This window comes from Peromyscus californicus, unplaced genomic scaffold, assembly GCF_007827085.1.
Source record: "Peromyscus californicus insignis strain IS unplaced genomic scaffold, ASM782708v3 Scaffold_11__1_contigs__length_118956290, whole genome shotgun sequence".
In the NCBI taxonomy this organism is placed as follows: domain Eukaryota; kingdom Metazoa; phylum Chordata; class Mammalia; order Rodentia; family Cricetidae; genus Peromyscus; species Peromyscus californicus.
Window position 1 is genome coordinate 101,613,648 of NW_026294402.1, and position 12,724 is coordinate 101,626,371.

The 12,724-nt window shown below is 42.0% G+C and overlaps 1 protein-coding gene across 14 annotated transcripts in view; it reads right to left on the reverse strand.

Moving 5' to 3' along the window:
• Positions 1-12,724, reverse strand: part of Dock3 (dedicator of cytokinesis 3) — a 377,571-nt gene that overhangs the window by 42,188 nt on the left and 322,659 nt on the right. For 13 of the 14 annotated variants that reach the window (XM_052719644.1, XM_052719626.1, XM_052719604.1 and 10 more), the window contains 5 exons: positions 6,588-6,673; positions 3,956-3,982; positions 3,739-3,834; positions 221-281; positions 2-95 (listed from right to left, as the gene is read on the reverse strand). In XM_052719644.1, the coding sequence (XP_052575604.1) occupies positions 2-95; positions 221-281; positions 3,739-3,834; positions 3,956-3,982; positions 6,588-6,673 (364 nt within the window). The remainder of the gene's footprint in view (position 1; positions 96-220; positions 282-3,738; positions 3,835-3,955; positions 3,983-6,587; positions 6,674-12,724) is intronic. The other variant, XM_052719534.1, reaches the window with a different exon arrangement.

A 12,724-nucleotide genomic window follows, 5' to 3' on the forward strand; every position in this document is an offset into this window, starting at 1 on the left:
CCTGTGTAGTTTTCAGCCTGTAAGTGCATGTCACAAAGCTTATGGATGTATCGGATATACATTTCCTCTTTGTTAATCTCAGATTTGTAAAAGTTCTGTAAGAGAATGAAATATATGTAAGCTGCAAGAGTTTTGAAGGTCATTTCTAAGCCCCAGCCAGCCAGCCCAAAGCCTGGCTGTGTCATCAGGAGGGAAGGAGGAAGAGCCCGTGTCCTCTCACCATTAGGTTAACAGTGCAGCCAATCTTCTTGTTCTCTGCTTCTTCTCCTTTCATGCAGTCCCTGAAAGAGAGAGCACAGACGACTGACCATGAGATGGAGTGATGTCTCCTGGGACAATACATCAAACAGCAGTATTACTGGAATATCAGTATGGTCAATTCTAAAAGGAGTATGCCTTCTAACAGGAAGTACTTTGACAGAAGAGGACTGTATTGTGAGACCCCTCCACCCACCCAGCTTTGCAGCCAATCCTGGGGTTCAAAGATCTCCGTTTAGCTCCTTGTTCTGGTTGCAGAGTATAGAGCCCAGATGCACCATCAGAGCAGTAAGTGGCACTTACCACTTTTCTTAGTACAGAAGGATGCATCTATAAGGCAGAAGGCCAAATTCCCAAGTTCCCCAGGGAGGCAGAGAGTTATTCTTAAAGGGCAAGTTTCATTTTATGAGAAAATGTGAAATATAAGCTATAAATCTATCCTAAAATTCACATAAAGTTAAATACATTACATAAAGTCAAAGCTGAGGAGGTACTTCTTAGAAGACTTAGTTTGGCAAGTCTAAAAATAAGACTCACACCAAAGGTTCAAGTCATGTTGGACCACAACTTCTAGAAGAAACATTAAGATTTTATATATAACTTACGTCTAAATGTCATGTATATATAGTTTTTATTATACACACATATACTGTCAGTAACAGTTTAAGTTCTTGGGTAAAGGAAAGAATTCTCTTGATTTTGGCACAGACTTTCCTGCAAGCTCATTTGATTCATCATTATTTATTGTGTACCTGTCAGGGATAAGCAGAGTATCAGAAGAAAAGCTCAAGGGTCCTGCCTTCAAGGAGTTGACTCTTTTCTGTCAAACTAAGTCAGAGAGATGGCAAATGAGGTATACTCAAGGCATGCACAGCAAGCCAGGTGAGCTCCTGGCTTGGGAAAGCCTCTCTGATGCTTTGGACTGGGGAGCTACTCTAAGGAAATGACATAGCAAAAAAACCTGAAGGGAAGAGATCAATGAAGAAACATATAGATGGGGATCTAGAGCACAGCCTTTGAATCAGCTAGCACTTGGATCAACTTTGGCAACAGAACTCTTCACATGTACTTCTTCATTGACAACTACAAGAGTAACCCTTCAGGAATGCAAATGAGATTAGATGCATTGCATATACAATTAACATGTTAGTTTTTTTTTTTTTAAGTAGATAGAACCATAAAAATCATGGTGTTTTTCTCCATGTTCACAAGGAACAATACTTGGAGGCTGGAACGTGGAATGTAAGCATTGGGAACTGTAAGGACACAGGGCACAGACTAGTTCATGACTGAAGACAAGTGAAAGGCTGTGTACTTGTTTTATAGATACCACACTGAGATAAGAAATGGAGAATGAAGTTGGTTCTGGCCATGAGTTTCATTTGTTTATAGAAGACTAAAAGAAAATCATCTAGTTAAAAGAAGGCCTTTAAGTCTAAGACACTGATTTTGGGTCTTTCAGGTAGATGGTAGTGAATATGAATAACCTTCAGTAAATAATGCAGTAAGAGAAAGATATAGAGCTTTAACCCACTTCTCTTTTCTGTCTGATGGCAGGTATAGGAGAGGCCTGGGACCTGACATGAAAAAGGAAGCCTTTTGCTTTTAAAAAGGGCTGACAAAGGCCAGCTTTGACCTTTTAAGGCCCAAGAAAAATGGGCAGAAGTTTGCACAAACACAACTGTGCTACAGAAAGAGGGGAGGTTTGGGCTGTGAATTCCATTCCCATATTCAAGTCAGTGTACTGACATCTGAGTCTTCTCAACAGCAGTGCTTTCTTCTTCAGAAGGAACTGGAGGAAGTCTGAGCATCCTCATTTATTGATCCAGGGGTTTGTACATCTTCTAGCATTATGATTTGGGATTGGTTTTGTTCCTTTATCTTCCTATCTCTCATTTTTTTTATTTCCCGAAAACACCTTTAGCGACTATTTAAGTCCTACTGAGAGCATAATTAAGGCTGCAGTGGTTGTTTCACTGTTATTTTTAGACCAATTCAGCAGTCATGACAGGACTAGGAAGGCAGGCTTTCATGAAACAATTCTAATTCCACAGGAATTCTCAGGCTGAACATAACAGAGATCCCTGAATTCACAAAACATCTCCTCTAATCTGTTCCCATGGCTAGGATTAGGGGACAGGAATAGGTTTTAACAAGAGAATATAGGTATAAGAAAAAGGGTGTCCCCAGTCCCTGGAGAAGCAAATAAATATTGTCCTTGGTCATATTTTGCTACCAGGTGACATTTCCTCGTTTATCTCCCATATGTCTGAGGAAGGTCTCCATTAAGGAACTATAGTTGTTCCTGAACTTGCTTTGGACTCAGTTTTTCTCTCCCTTTTGCTATGTCTATTCCTTTGAGCTCTGACTTTTCTAGATGGAAGGCCATATGGCTGCATGTCTTTGGGATGCCTTTTGAGTATGTTCAATCTTAGGGGGATCCCAAGAAGCTCTAACTTATACCTGAGGAAAGGTATTCTGTTACTGGTCAGATGATCCCTAACAACAGCCAACAGAACCAGAACAGTCCTCCCTATGTTAAGACACAGTGGTTTTTGGTTTTTTAAACATGGTCTTGCTATACAGGTCAGGACGGCTTCAAATTCATGATCTTTCTGCCTCTGCCTTTCTAGTGATGTGATTACAGCTGTGCACCACCATGCATAGTTCTTACATTTGTTTGTTTATTTATTTTTGGTTTTTCAAGACAGGGTTTCTCTGTGTAGTTTTGGTGTCTGTCCTGGATCTTGCTCTGTAGACCAGGCTGGTCTCGAACTCAGAGAGATCCGCCTGGCTCTGCCTCCCAAGTGCTGGGATTAAAGGCATATGCCACCGCCACCTGGCCTGTTTATTTTTAAAGACAACGTCTTACTATATAGGCCTGCCTAGCCTGAAATTCCAGTGTAGACCAGACTGACCTGAAATTCACAGAGATTCACCTGTCTCTGTCTCTTGAGTGTTGGGACTAAAGGCATGTGTGACACCATGCCTGGCAGGTTTTTTTTGCTTTTTGTTTTATTTTTTTGAGACAGAGTTTCTCTGTATAACAGCCCTCGCTGTCCTGGAATTTGCTTTGTAGAACAGGCTGGACTTGAACTCACAGAGATCCACCTACCTTTGCTTCTTGAGTGCTGGGATTAAAGGGGTGCACCAGTACCACCTGGCTGGCAGTTGTTGTTTTAATGTTCCTTTATTTTTATTTCATGTGTTGGAGTGTTTGCCTGCCTGCATGTACATGTATCATGTGTGTGCCTGGTACTCACAGAAGACAGAAGGGGGCATTGGATATCCTGGACCTGGAGTTACAGACAGTCATGAGTTGCCATGTGGGTGCTGGGAACTGAAAGCAGGTCTTCTGCAAGAGCAGTCAGTACTCCAGTCCCCAGTATGGTCTTAAGTTTTAAAGTCAAGTGAATACCCTTTCAGAAGAGACTATTCTACTAGGGGAGAGGCTACAAAGGTTTCAAACTAAGAAAATACCTGTAGTCAAGAAGGCGTTCCATGAGGCGGGTGACTGAGGTGACAAAGGAAATGCCAGTCTCACGCCATGTTTCTTGTTCAACCTTCTCCAGAAGGCTGTTGGCAGAAGAAGCAAACATAATTCATGAGCCTTTCCTGGTGACAAGAGTGAGGTCCAAGAACCTGTGGAGGCTGTGATACATCTGGAGACAGGAGACTTGCCACACTGTAGTCTTACCTGGGGTAGGGCCCAAACAGCTGGGTTCTACTCCATGCAGCAGAAAACAAAGACAAGGATATTATTGAACGGGCAGCAACAAAAGAACCTATCTCCCATTTCAGAGTGCATGTTCCTAAGGATACCATTGAGGTGGAGGTGAGAGAGGCATATGCTATAAGGTCTATCTAAGGAACACATGAGTTAAGAGCCTATGGTGGAATAAGTCTGGCTTTGCCAATTGGTTAATATTGTCCAGAGCCATTTTCAGTAAATGTACAAAACTACCTCTTCTCATACATCAAAGATTCCCACAAGTCTCAGGAGCCCAGTATGAGGGACAGAGAACAAATTTAGGAGCTATACTCTGTCATCACCTTAGTCAAGGGAAACTTCCAAAACATATGTGACAAAGATAGAAACTTAATGTACAGGTCATTAAAAAAAATCTGACAGTCACTCTGAGGCAGCTTTTAGCTTATCCAAAAAACCTGGCTTTAGGATACGCTGACATCCCATATGATTCTTCCAGGAGGTGATGACCTGCATTATTTCTTCTTGCTCTAGTAATGAGCTTAGGTCTTGATCTCATTCCATACAACTCTATTTATGATTCCTTATGAGCATGCTTCTTGCTTTCTAAGTTTCTAAGAGTCATCTTGAGTTGGCTGGCCCAGGACTGAGAACAAGCACTGGGGACTCAAACTCACAGCTTGATTGCTGTTATGCTTTTCGTTATGATCACTGCCTCCCTGAACAGAACATACACCTGGGCCAAAGGTTCAGGGAAAGTGAGAATTTCTGTGATCATGCTGCTAAAGAGAGAGAAGACCATAGGCTTTAGCCTCTAACTTGTGTGGACTAGAACACTATACTATTTCCAACTGTTCTATAGAGCTTTACTGTCCTGGACGTTGGGAAGAGGTGTTCTATGAGCACACAAGCATGGAAAATGCTGATTACTACCTCATTCCTTTAACTGAATCTTTTCTGAATTAATCTATACACATTTTATCCCCCCAAAACCTACAAACATCACCTCCAAATTAAAACTATGAAATGTTGCTCCATGGTATCAGTAGCTATCAGGTCTCAAACTGATTTTAAAAAGGTTTACAAACACAATTTGGATAGGTAACTATTAATTGAGAGCTATTTTTATACTTTTTCCTTTGTAATAAAGTCATTTGTAGGAAGCCAACAAAGAGAATTCAATGTCTTTCTTCCACAACTGGAAACATTTTGTTAAAAGAGATATATTGGAAGATGAATATATTTCATCATAAATTTCCAATAAAATTCTTATGACTCATGAAAGAACAAACCAGCCATAGTGTACCAGGAAGAAGGGTTCTTCCTTCAGAGGTGCCTTTTACTGGTGACATGCCAGCACTTCCTCGAGCCCAGTCTCAGCACTTCTAAGAAGGGGAGTACAATCCCCACACTGTAGCCCTTGCAAGTCTGTTGTCAGCATCAAGTCTAAAAGTCAACTTGCACAATTTTTGGAGTTTAAAATTTTCTGAATTACTGGTAGACAACAGTTGTAAATTTTGTTAAATTTGACATTTTGATATTAGATTAATAAAGTACACACAGGAATTATGTTATGAAACCAATTATATTTCAATAAAAGTACTATTTTCTATGATTAAGTCTATATTGTGGATCTGATACACCCAATGGTACTTTTGTAATAACTGCTAATGTAAATAGAATAACTCAGAATCTTAACAAATAAAAATATCAATACATTTTATACACTGCAATAATATCTAAGTAAGTAAGACTAAGTAATGTCTCATGAGGCCTGAGGGCCTTTATCAACTTAAAAAAAGAAGCTATTAAAATGATAGGTCTGGGGGAACTTTGGCATCATTCAGTACAGCCAGATCATTTCATAAACAGGAAAATGGCCTAGAGAGGCTGTGTGGTTTATTCAAGAACCTGGGCAGTGTTTATCAAGCTGCAATGTTTCCTAGAAGAGAATTCATACTTTACCTCCCAGAAATACCAGGAATGAATCTTAAATTGAATAAATCCCTATGGGCTATTTTTCCAACAGGATGTAGGGAATGTTATGAAGATATACAATGACTTCTTATAGCAAACCTAGGAGCTGAATTATTATTTATGTATTCATTCATCTTCAGTTAACCATAATGATCCCTAAAAGTGCTTGCTTGCTTTTTTTCTTCCTTCCTTCCTTCTTTTCCTTCCTTCCTTTGTGTGTGTGTGTGTGTGTGTGTGTGTGTGTGTGTGTGTGTGTGTGTGTGTGTGTGTGTGTTTTTCAAGACAAGATTTCTGTGTGTAGCCCTGGTTGTCCTGGAACTTGGTCTGTAGATCAGGCTGGACTCAAACTCATAGGGATCTTTGCCTTTCAAGTGCTGGGATTAAAGCCACCACTACCAGGCTAAGGAACCACACCCCCTACCCCCCAGGAGCTGAGGACTGAACCCAGTACCACTAAGCTAAATCCCCAAGCCCACTTGTTTTCATGTTGATAGAAAGTGACTATGGCTACCACCAGAATCAATGGGGGCTCTCCTGGTACCCAACCTCTGAAGCCTGCCCAGTGCAGGCTTCACCTCTACCCTTCACTAGCTCACATCACGCCTTCTCCCAACATGGGGCTCCTGGGGAAGGAGCAGCTTACAGCAGGCTGAAGAGTTCCCTGTAGCTCTCATCACCTTTCCCCTCTGACACCATGCTGTCCAGCTTGTCAATCAGCTCAGCCTCCACCTATAAGGAAGCAGAGACTTCATAAGCTCAAATGAACTCAGAGAAAGAACTCCAGTCTCATGACTACTCAAGGATCATGGAAAACTATTTTTATATATATATATATATTTTATCATAGTTGCAAGTAAATTTCACCAAAGACAGGATCTCATCTATTGCATTAAAAAAACCCTTGTCTTCTAAACCAGAGACTAGATAGCCCAGGGACCTAGAGTAAAACCAAACCCTGCTGTTCTAACAAACAAACAAAACATTGCAGTGATAAAATGACTCCTAATGTCACTCTGTTATACTAGTAGCTCAGTGCTTTGCTAAGTCATCATCAGAGAAGCTTCCTCCAGCAGTGTGGGAGCCCACAGAGGCTTCCTAGTGAGAAATTACTCAGGGTCAGAGAATCTTGAGCTTGCTTTACCTGGCAGGGCTGCATAATGAGATGATTTGGTCATGGGTATGCTTACCAGGTGTTTGGAAGGATCTACACTTGGCTGTATGGTGTGCTTTGATCATGCAAGGGGGGGGGGCTCTTTTGCTTCTCCTCTTGGCATGTTAGAAAAAGCCCTTTTCAATAAAGGATGAGGCTGTTGGGTATTGATCCAGGGCCCTCCTGAAGCTATCCTGTGTTTCTGTCTTTCTTCTTGTAGGCTAGGTCTCTCTTTCTATCTGATATTTCCTCATTCCTCTCTCCTCCACCTAAGACCCTTTCAAAAGATGGGAGCTGGGCTCCCATACTGCAGCAGATAGGAATAAATACAGAGACCCACAGCCAGACATTATACAGAGAGTGAAAGATCTTTGAACACTCAACCCTAAATGGGATGTCTATCAAATCCCTCCCTTCAGAGGTCAGGGAACTTTTCGAAGAGGAGATGTGAAGAGTGTAAGAGTCTATCGCTGCCTGGAGGGCCAGCCTCCAGAAGCCCAGGGCATGCAAAAAACAAAACAAAACAAAACCCAGGAATGTGGCAAGGGCTAGACTTTTTCTATATGAGGGGAATAAAAAAGAAAAACATGCTTTCTGATGGTAACTTTCTCTTTAATTCATCTTGAAAAAAAAATCTCTCCTCAACAGAAAACTTTAGACAATATATGAATTACATATTCAGGATCACAGAGCATTTCTTGAGTAAACAATAAGAAACAGAGCCAATCTGGCAACACACAGCCTCTCTCAGGCTAGAAATATCGCTCTGACCAGGCATGGTGAGCAACCATGGCAACACTTGTCTGTGCAGGCAGGAGGCACATATCCTGAGACACATCACAGAGAATGACATTAAAATTCAGGACCTAAGCAATAAACAGTTAGTTGGCTTAACCTTGAGCCTTGTATCATAAAAGTGACGTCAGGAGTATGTACAGAAAGTCAGTTGCTGAGAGGATTTGTACAGGGAGTTGTATCTTTAATGTTATCAGCCAGGATTTTGCAAGCAAAAAACTGGCACTAAAGTTGTTTCATGCCTGACCTTGGTTTCATCACAGACACCTGGGAAATTGTCCTTGAGCAATTCATCTCCAGGAGCAACTAGTCTATTTTGGATTTGTTCTGAGGTCTGTACTTGTCTTGAAGCCATGGAATAAAAGCCTGGCTAAGAAAGTGTATTTTATTCACCAAAATTACACAGTGTAAGAAGTCATTCTTCTGTCAATTCACAGACATAATTGTGCCCCAAAAGTGTAAAACACACTACCAAAGGCCTGTGGAAAGAACCCCACAGCTGTTCTGTTTAGGGAGGAATTGTGGTGGCACATGAGAAAATTACAGACAGAAACCACCAGTTTCCACAGCCAGTAACCCCACAGGTCTTTGCCTAGTGGGGCTTCTCATCAGAGAGTTATTCATCTGATGGGTCAACCTGTTGAATATTAGCTGTCATCTGCTTTATATTCTCAGTGGCCTTCGATAAGAGCCAGAGGGGGAAGGAGGACACCAAGAAAAGGCTCTCTAAATCAACAGGATCCATGCACATATGAACTCAGAGACTGAGGCAACATGCATAGGGTCTGCACTGGTCTGTACCATGTTCTCTGCAATTATATTATGGGTTCCAGTTTAGTGTTTTCATAGGACTTCTGAGTGTGTAAACAAGTGGTTCTCTGATTATTCTGCCTTCTCTTGGGCTTTTTCCTTCTGCTTGTTTGTCTTGTCCAACCCTAATGTATTAGTTGTTGTTTTACCTTATTATAGTTTATTTCATCATATTTTATTTGTATCCCTTAGGAGCATGTTATTTTCTAATGAGACAGAAATGGAGTGGATCTGCATGGGAGGGGAAACTGTAATCACTATATATAGTATGTGAGGAAAAAAAAGTCTATTAGCAATAAAAGGAAAAACAAATAAACAAACCTGTCTCCCTTGCTTAGGAAGGCTTTTCATTCTGGTTTAAGTGTGCAAATTTCAGATAACCATTTCCTATCTAAGAGCTAAAGATAAGGACTCCTTCAGGGAAATGTGTTTCAGATCTAAAAGAGAGGCCTTTATCAAATGTTCCTCTTTTTAAAATATAGTATTTTTATTAATTTTCAGTGAATTTCATATTCACATACAATTTATTTTGATCATATTCACCTCCCCACTCTGCCCTCTAAGAGCTCCTGGGTCCATCCCTTAGGTGCCCCCTTAGATAACCCACTGAATCCAATCTGTGGCGCTCATATGTGCATGGGTGTGGGGTCCTCCTCTGGAGCACAGGTGACCTACCAGACTACTTTTTTTTTTTTTGGAGATAGGGCTTCTCTGTGTAGCCTTGACTATCCTAGAACTCACTCTGTAGACCACGTGACCTTGAACTCACAGAGACCTGCCTGCTTCTGCCTCTGAGTGCTAGAATTAAAGGGGCATGTGCCCCCCAACCCCACCAGAGCCCCAGGGTACACTCTTAAAGTAAACAGACTCTCCCTCTCCTAGCAGGCATCAACCATCAATAGTTCCTCAGCTAGGGAGTGAGAGACTTATAAGCCCCTCCTGTTTCCATGCTGGTAAACTGTCAGGCTTGATCTTGTATAGGTCTTGTGCAGACAACCATTGATGCTGTGAGTTCATGAGTGTATCAGTCCTGTCATGCCCAGAAGACATTGTTTCTTTTTTTTTATCCTGTGCTGAGGAAATGTATTTATTTTACACACCAACTACTTTCTCCTCCATCCTCTCCTTCTGTTCCCTCCCTCCACCTCCTTTCTACCCTCCCACCCATCCACTCCTCAGAAAGGCTAAGGCTTCTCATCAGAGTCAATAACTAATGGTATATCAAGCTGAGGTAGGACTAAGCTCCTCCCCACTCTATGAAGGCTGAGTGAGGCATTCCACCATAGGGAATAGGTTCCAAAAAGCCAGCTCATGCACCAGGGACTGATTCTGCTCCCTGCTAGGGGCCCCACAAACAGACACCAAGTTATACAACTGACTCTCACATGCAGAGGGCCTAGGTCAGTCCCATGTAGGTTACCTAGCTGTCTGTCTAGAGTCCATAAGCTCCCTTGAGCTCAGGTCAGCTATCTCTGTGGGTTTCCCCATTATGACTCTTGACCCCCCTGGCTCCTACAATCCCTCCTCCCTCTCTTCAGTAGAACTCCTGGAGCTCAGCTCAATTTTTGGCTGCAGATCTCTGCATCTGCTTCCATCAGTTACTGGATGAAGGTTCTAGGATGACAATTAGGGTAGTCACCAATCTGATTACAGGAGAAGGCCAGTTCTGGCACCCTCTCCACTATTGCTAGGAGTCTTATCTGGGGTTTTCCTTGTGGATTCCTGAGATTTTCCCTGGTACCAGGTTTCTCCCTAACCCCATAAGGCCCCCCTCTATCAAGATATCTCTTTTGTTGCTCCCCTCTCCATCCCTACCCCAACTCAACCATCCCAATCCCTCATGTTTCCATTCCCCACCCACCCCTCTACTCTCCCCACTCTGCCCCCAGTTTACCCAGGTGATCTCATATTTCCCCTTCCCAGGGCAATCCATGCATCCCTCTTAAGAGTCTCCAGAAGACACTGTTCATCCCAGTCTTCCCTGACCACTGGCTCTTACAATCTTTCCAACACCTCTTCTGCAATGCTCCCAAACACTTCTTTTTTTCTTTTTTTTTAAGTCAGGGTTTCTCTGTACAACAGCCCTGGCTTCCTAGATCTACTCTGTAGACCAGGCTGGTCTCAAACTCACAGAGATCCACTTGCCTCTGCCTCCCGAGTGTTGGGATTAAAGGTGTGTACTACCATCACCCAGCTGTTTTTCTGTTGTTGTTATTTTTTTGTTGTTGTTGTTTTGAGATAGGGTTTCTCTGTGTAGCTCTGGCTGTCCTGGAACTCATTCTGTAGCCCAGGCTGGCCTCGAACTCACAGAGATCCGCCTGCCTCTGCCTCCTGAGTGCTGGGATTAAAGGCATGTGCCACCACCGCCTGGCACAGCTGTTTCTTTCTTTAAAAAACTGTTTTTTATATTTATTATTTTGTATGTGTGCTGGGAGTTTACATGTGGAGGTCAGAGAACCTACAAAGAGCCAGTTCTCTCTTTCTACTGGAGATCAAACTCAAGTCATTGGGCTTGGTGAAGAGTACCTTTAGACTCTCTGAGCCATTCTACTGGCTTCAAATATTTCTTGGTTTAAAATATCCATTCAAGAACACATTTAGTCCCAGCACTTGGGAGAGAGAGGCAGTCAGATCTCTGTGAGAGTTCCAGTCCAGCCTGGTCTACAGAGCAAGTTCTAGGATAGCCAGGGCTACATAGAGAAACCCTGTCTTTAAAAGCAGCCAAACAAATAAACAAACATTCATTCAAAGGAATTTATATACATAGACTATATCTCCAGATCTGTAGAATAGGAACAATGTAGTACTGTTCCTCACAGTTGAGGAATCCAGTCACAGGGCATTGACAAAGCAGCAGCTTCAAGAGCTTTAGGTTTTATGGGTACAAAAAGTGAAGCCTGTTATCCTGAAAGTTTCTGAGGGAAATATAGCTCATTCAAACTCAACTAATGTCAACCTCAGTAGAACAAGGACAAATCATGCAACAAGCTTCTTTTCTTGACTGGAAGACTACAGGATTGAATTATAACTAAAGATAGTCTGGTGGGTCTAGAAGCCAAAATATCTCAGTCCTAGTCCAGAGCATGTTTAACGCTAACTCAATGAGGTGACTAAAACTCCCTAAGCAAATGGACTGATACTAACAATGAATTTCTTTTCATAGACAGAGGTAGCTAGTGTGGGCTAGAACAGAGCAAAGGTAGGGAGGGACCTGCAGTAGCAGGGAGTACAAACAGTGCAAGTATGCTTCAGTAGTCCACTGGGGTCCAGAATGTTCAGAGTGGGTCCCTGGGTCAGCAGCCTTAGTTTCGCCACAGATCTTGTTAAAAATCCAGTATTTAGGCCTCTCTAAATCTGATGGACTAGAAACTTTGGGTGGTGGTGAAAGTCCACAGACTGTTTTAAAAAGCCTTAGATGCATATTCAACTGTTAAAACTTCTGTATCAGGCAAAATACTAATGATGGAAGGATGTGGGGACATTATTATCTCTGCAGAACTGATAAGGACACCTTGCTATCCATTCGACATTTATCCTGTGCTATAACTAGCTATAGAGTTCTGGATATACACCTTTCTAAATTTAAATATCCTTATTTGTGAAACAGTTGTCATGGTAACATTCCTTTATAGTGTCACTATGCCCTGGCTTTTGGGAAATGCTCAATAATATTAGTTTTGATTATTATCCTCACAACCCACTATGTTCCAAGTACCACAGTGAGCTCTGAGAAATAAAATGCACAATCATTCTGGTTCCTGGGGACCCATCATTTAGGAAGGGAGACAGAGGCAACAGCGACTAGAGTTCAGCATGGTAAGTGTTCAGATACAGCTCACACAGAAACAGTAGTCTGAGATTTGAGATCTCAACACAAAGCCAACTTTCAAGAAACAGTGCTATAAAAACTTAATTGTTTTTACTCTTTGTGCTGGTTAGATTTCTGTCAATTTGACATGAGCTAGGATTATCTGGGAAGGGGGACCTCAACTGAGAAAATTACTCTATTAGACTGGCCTGTAGGC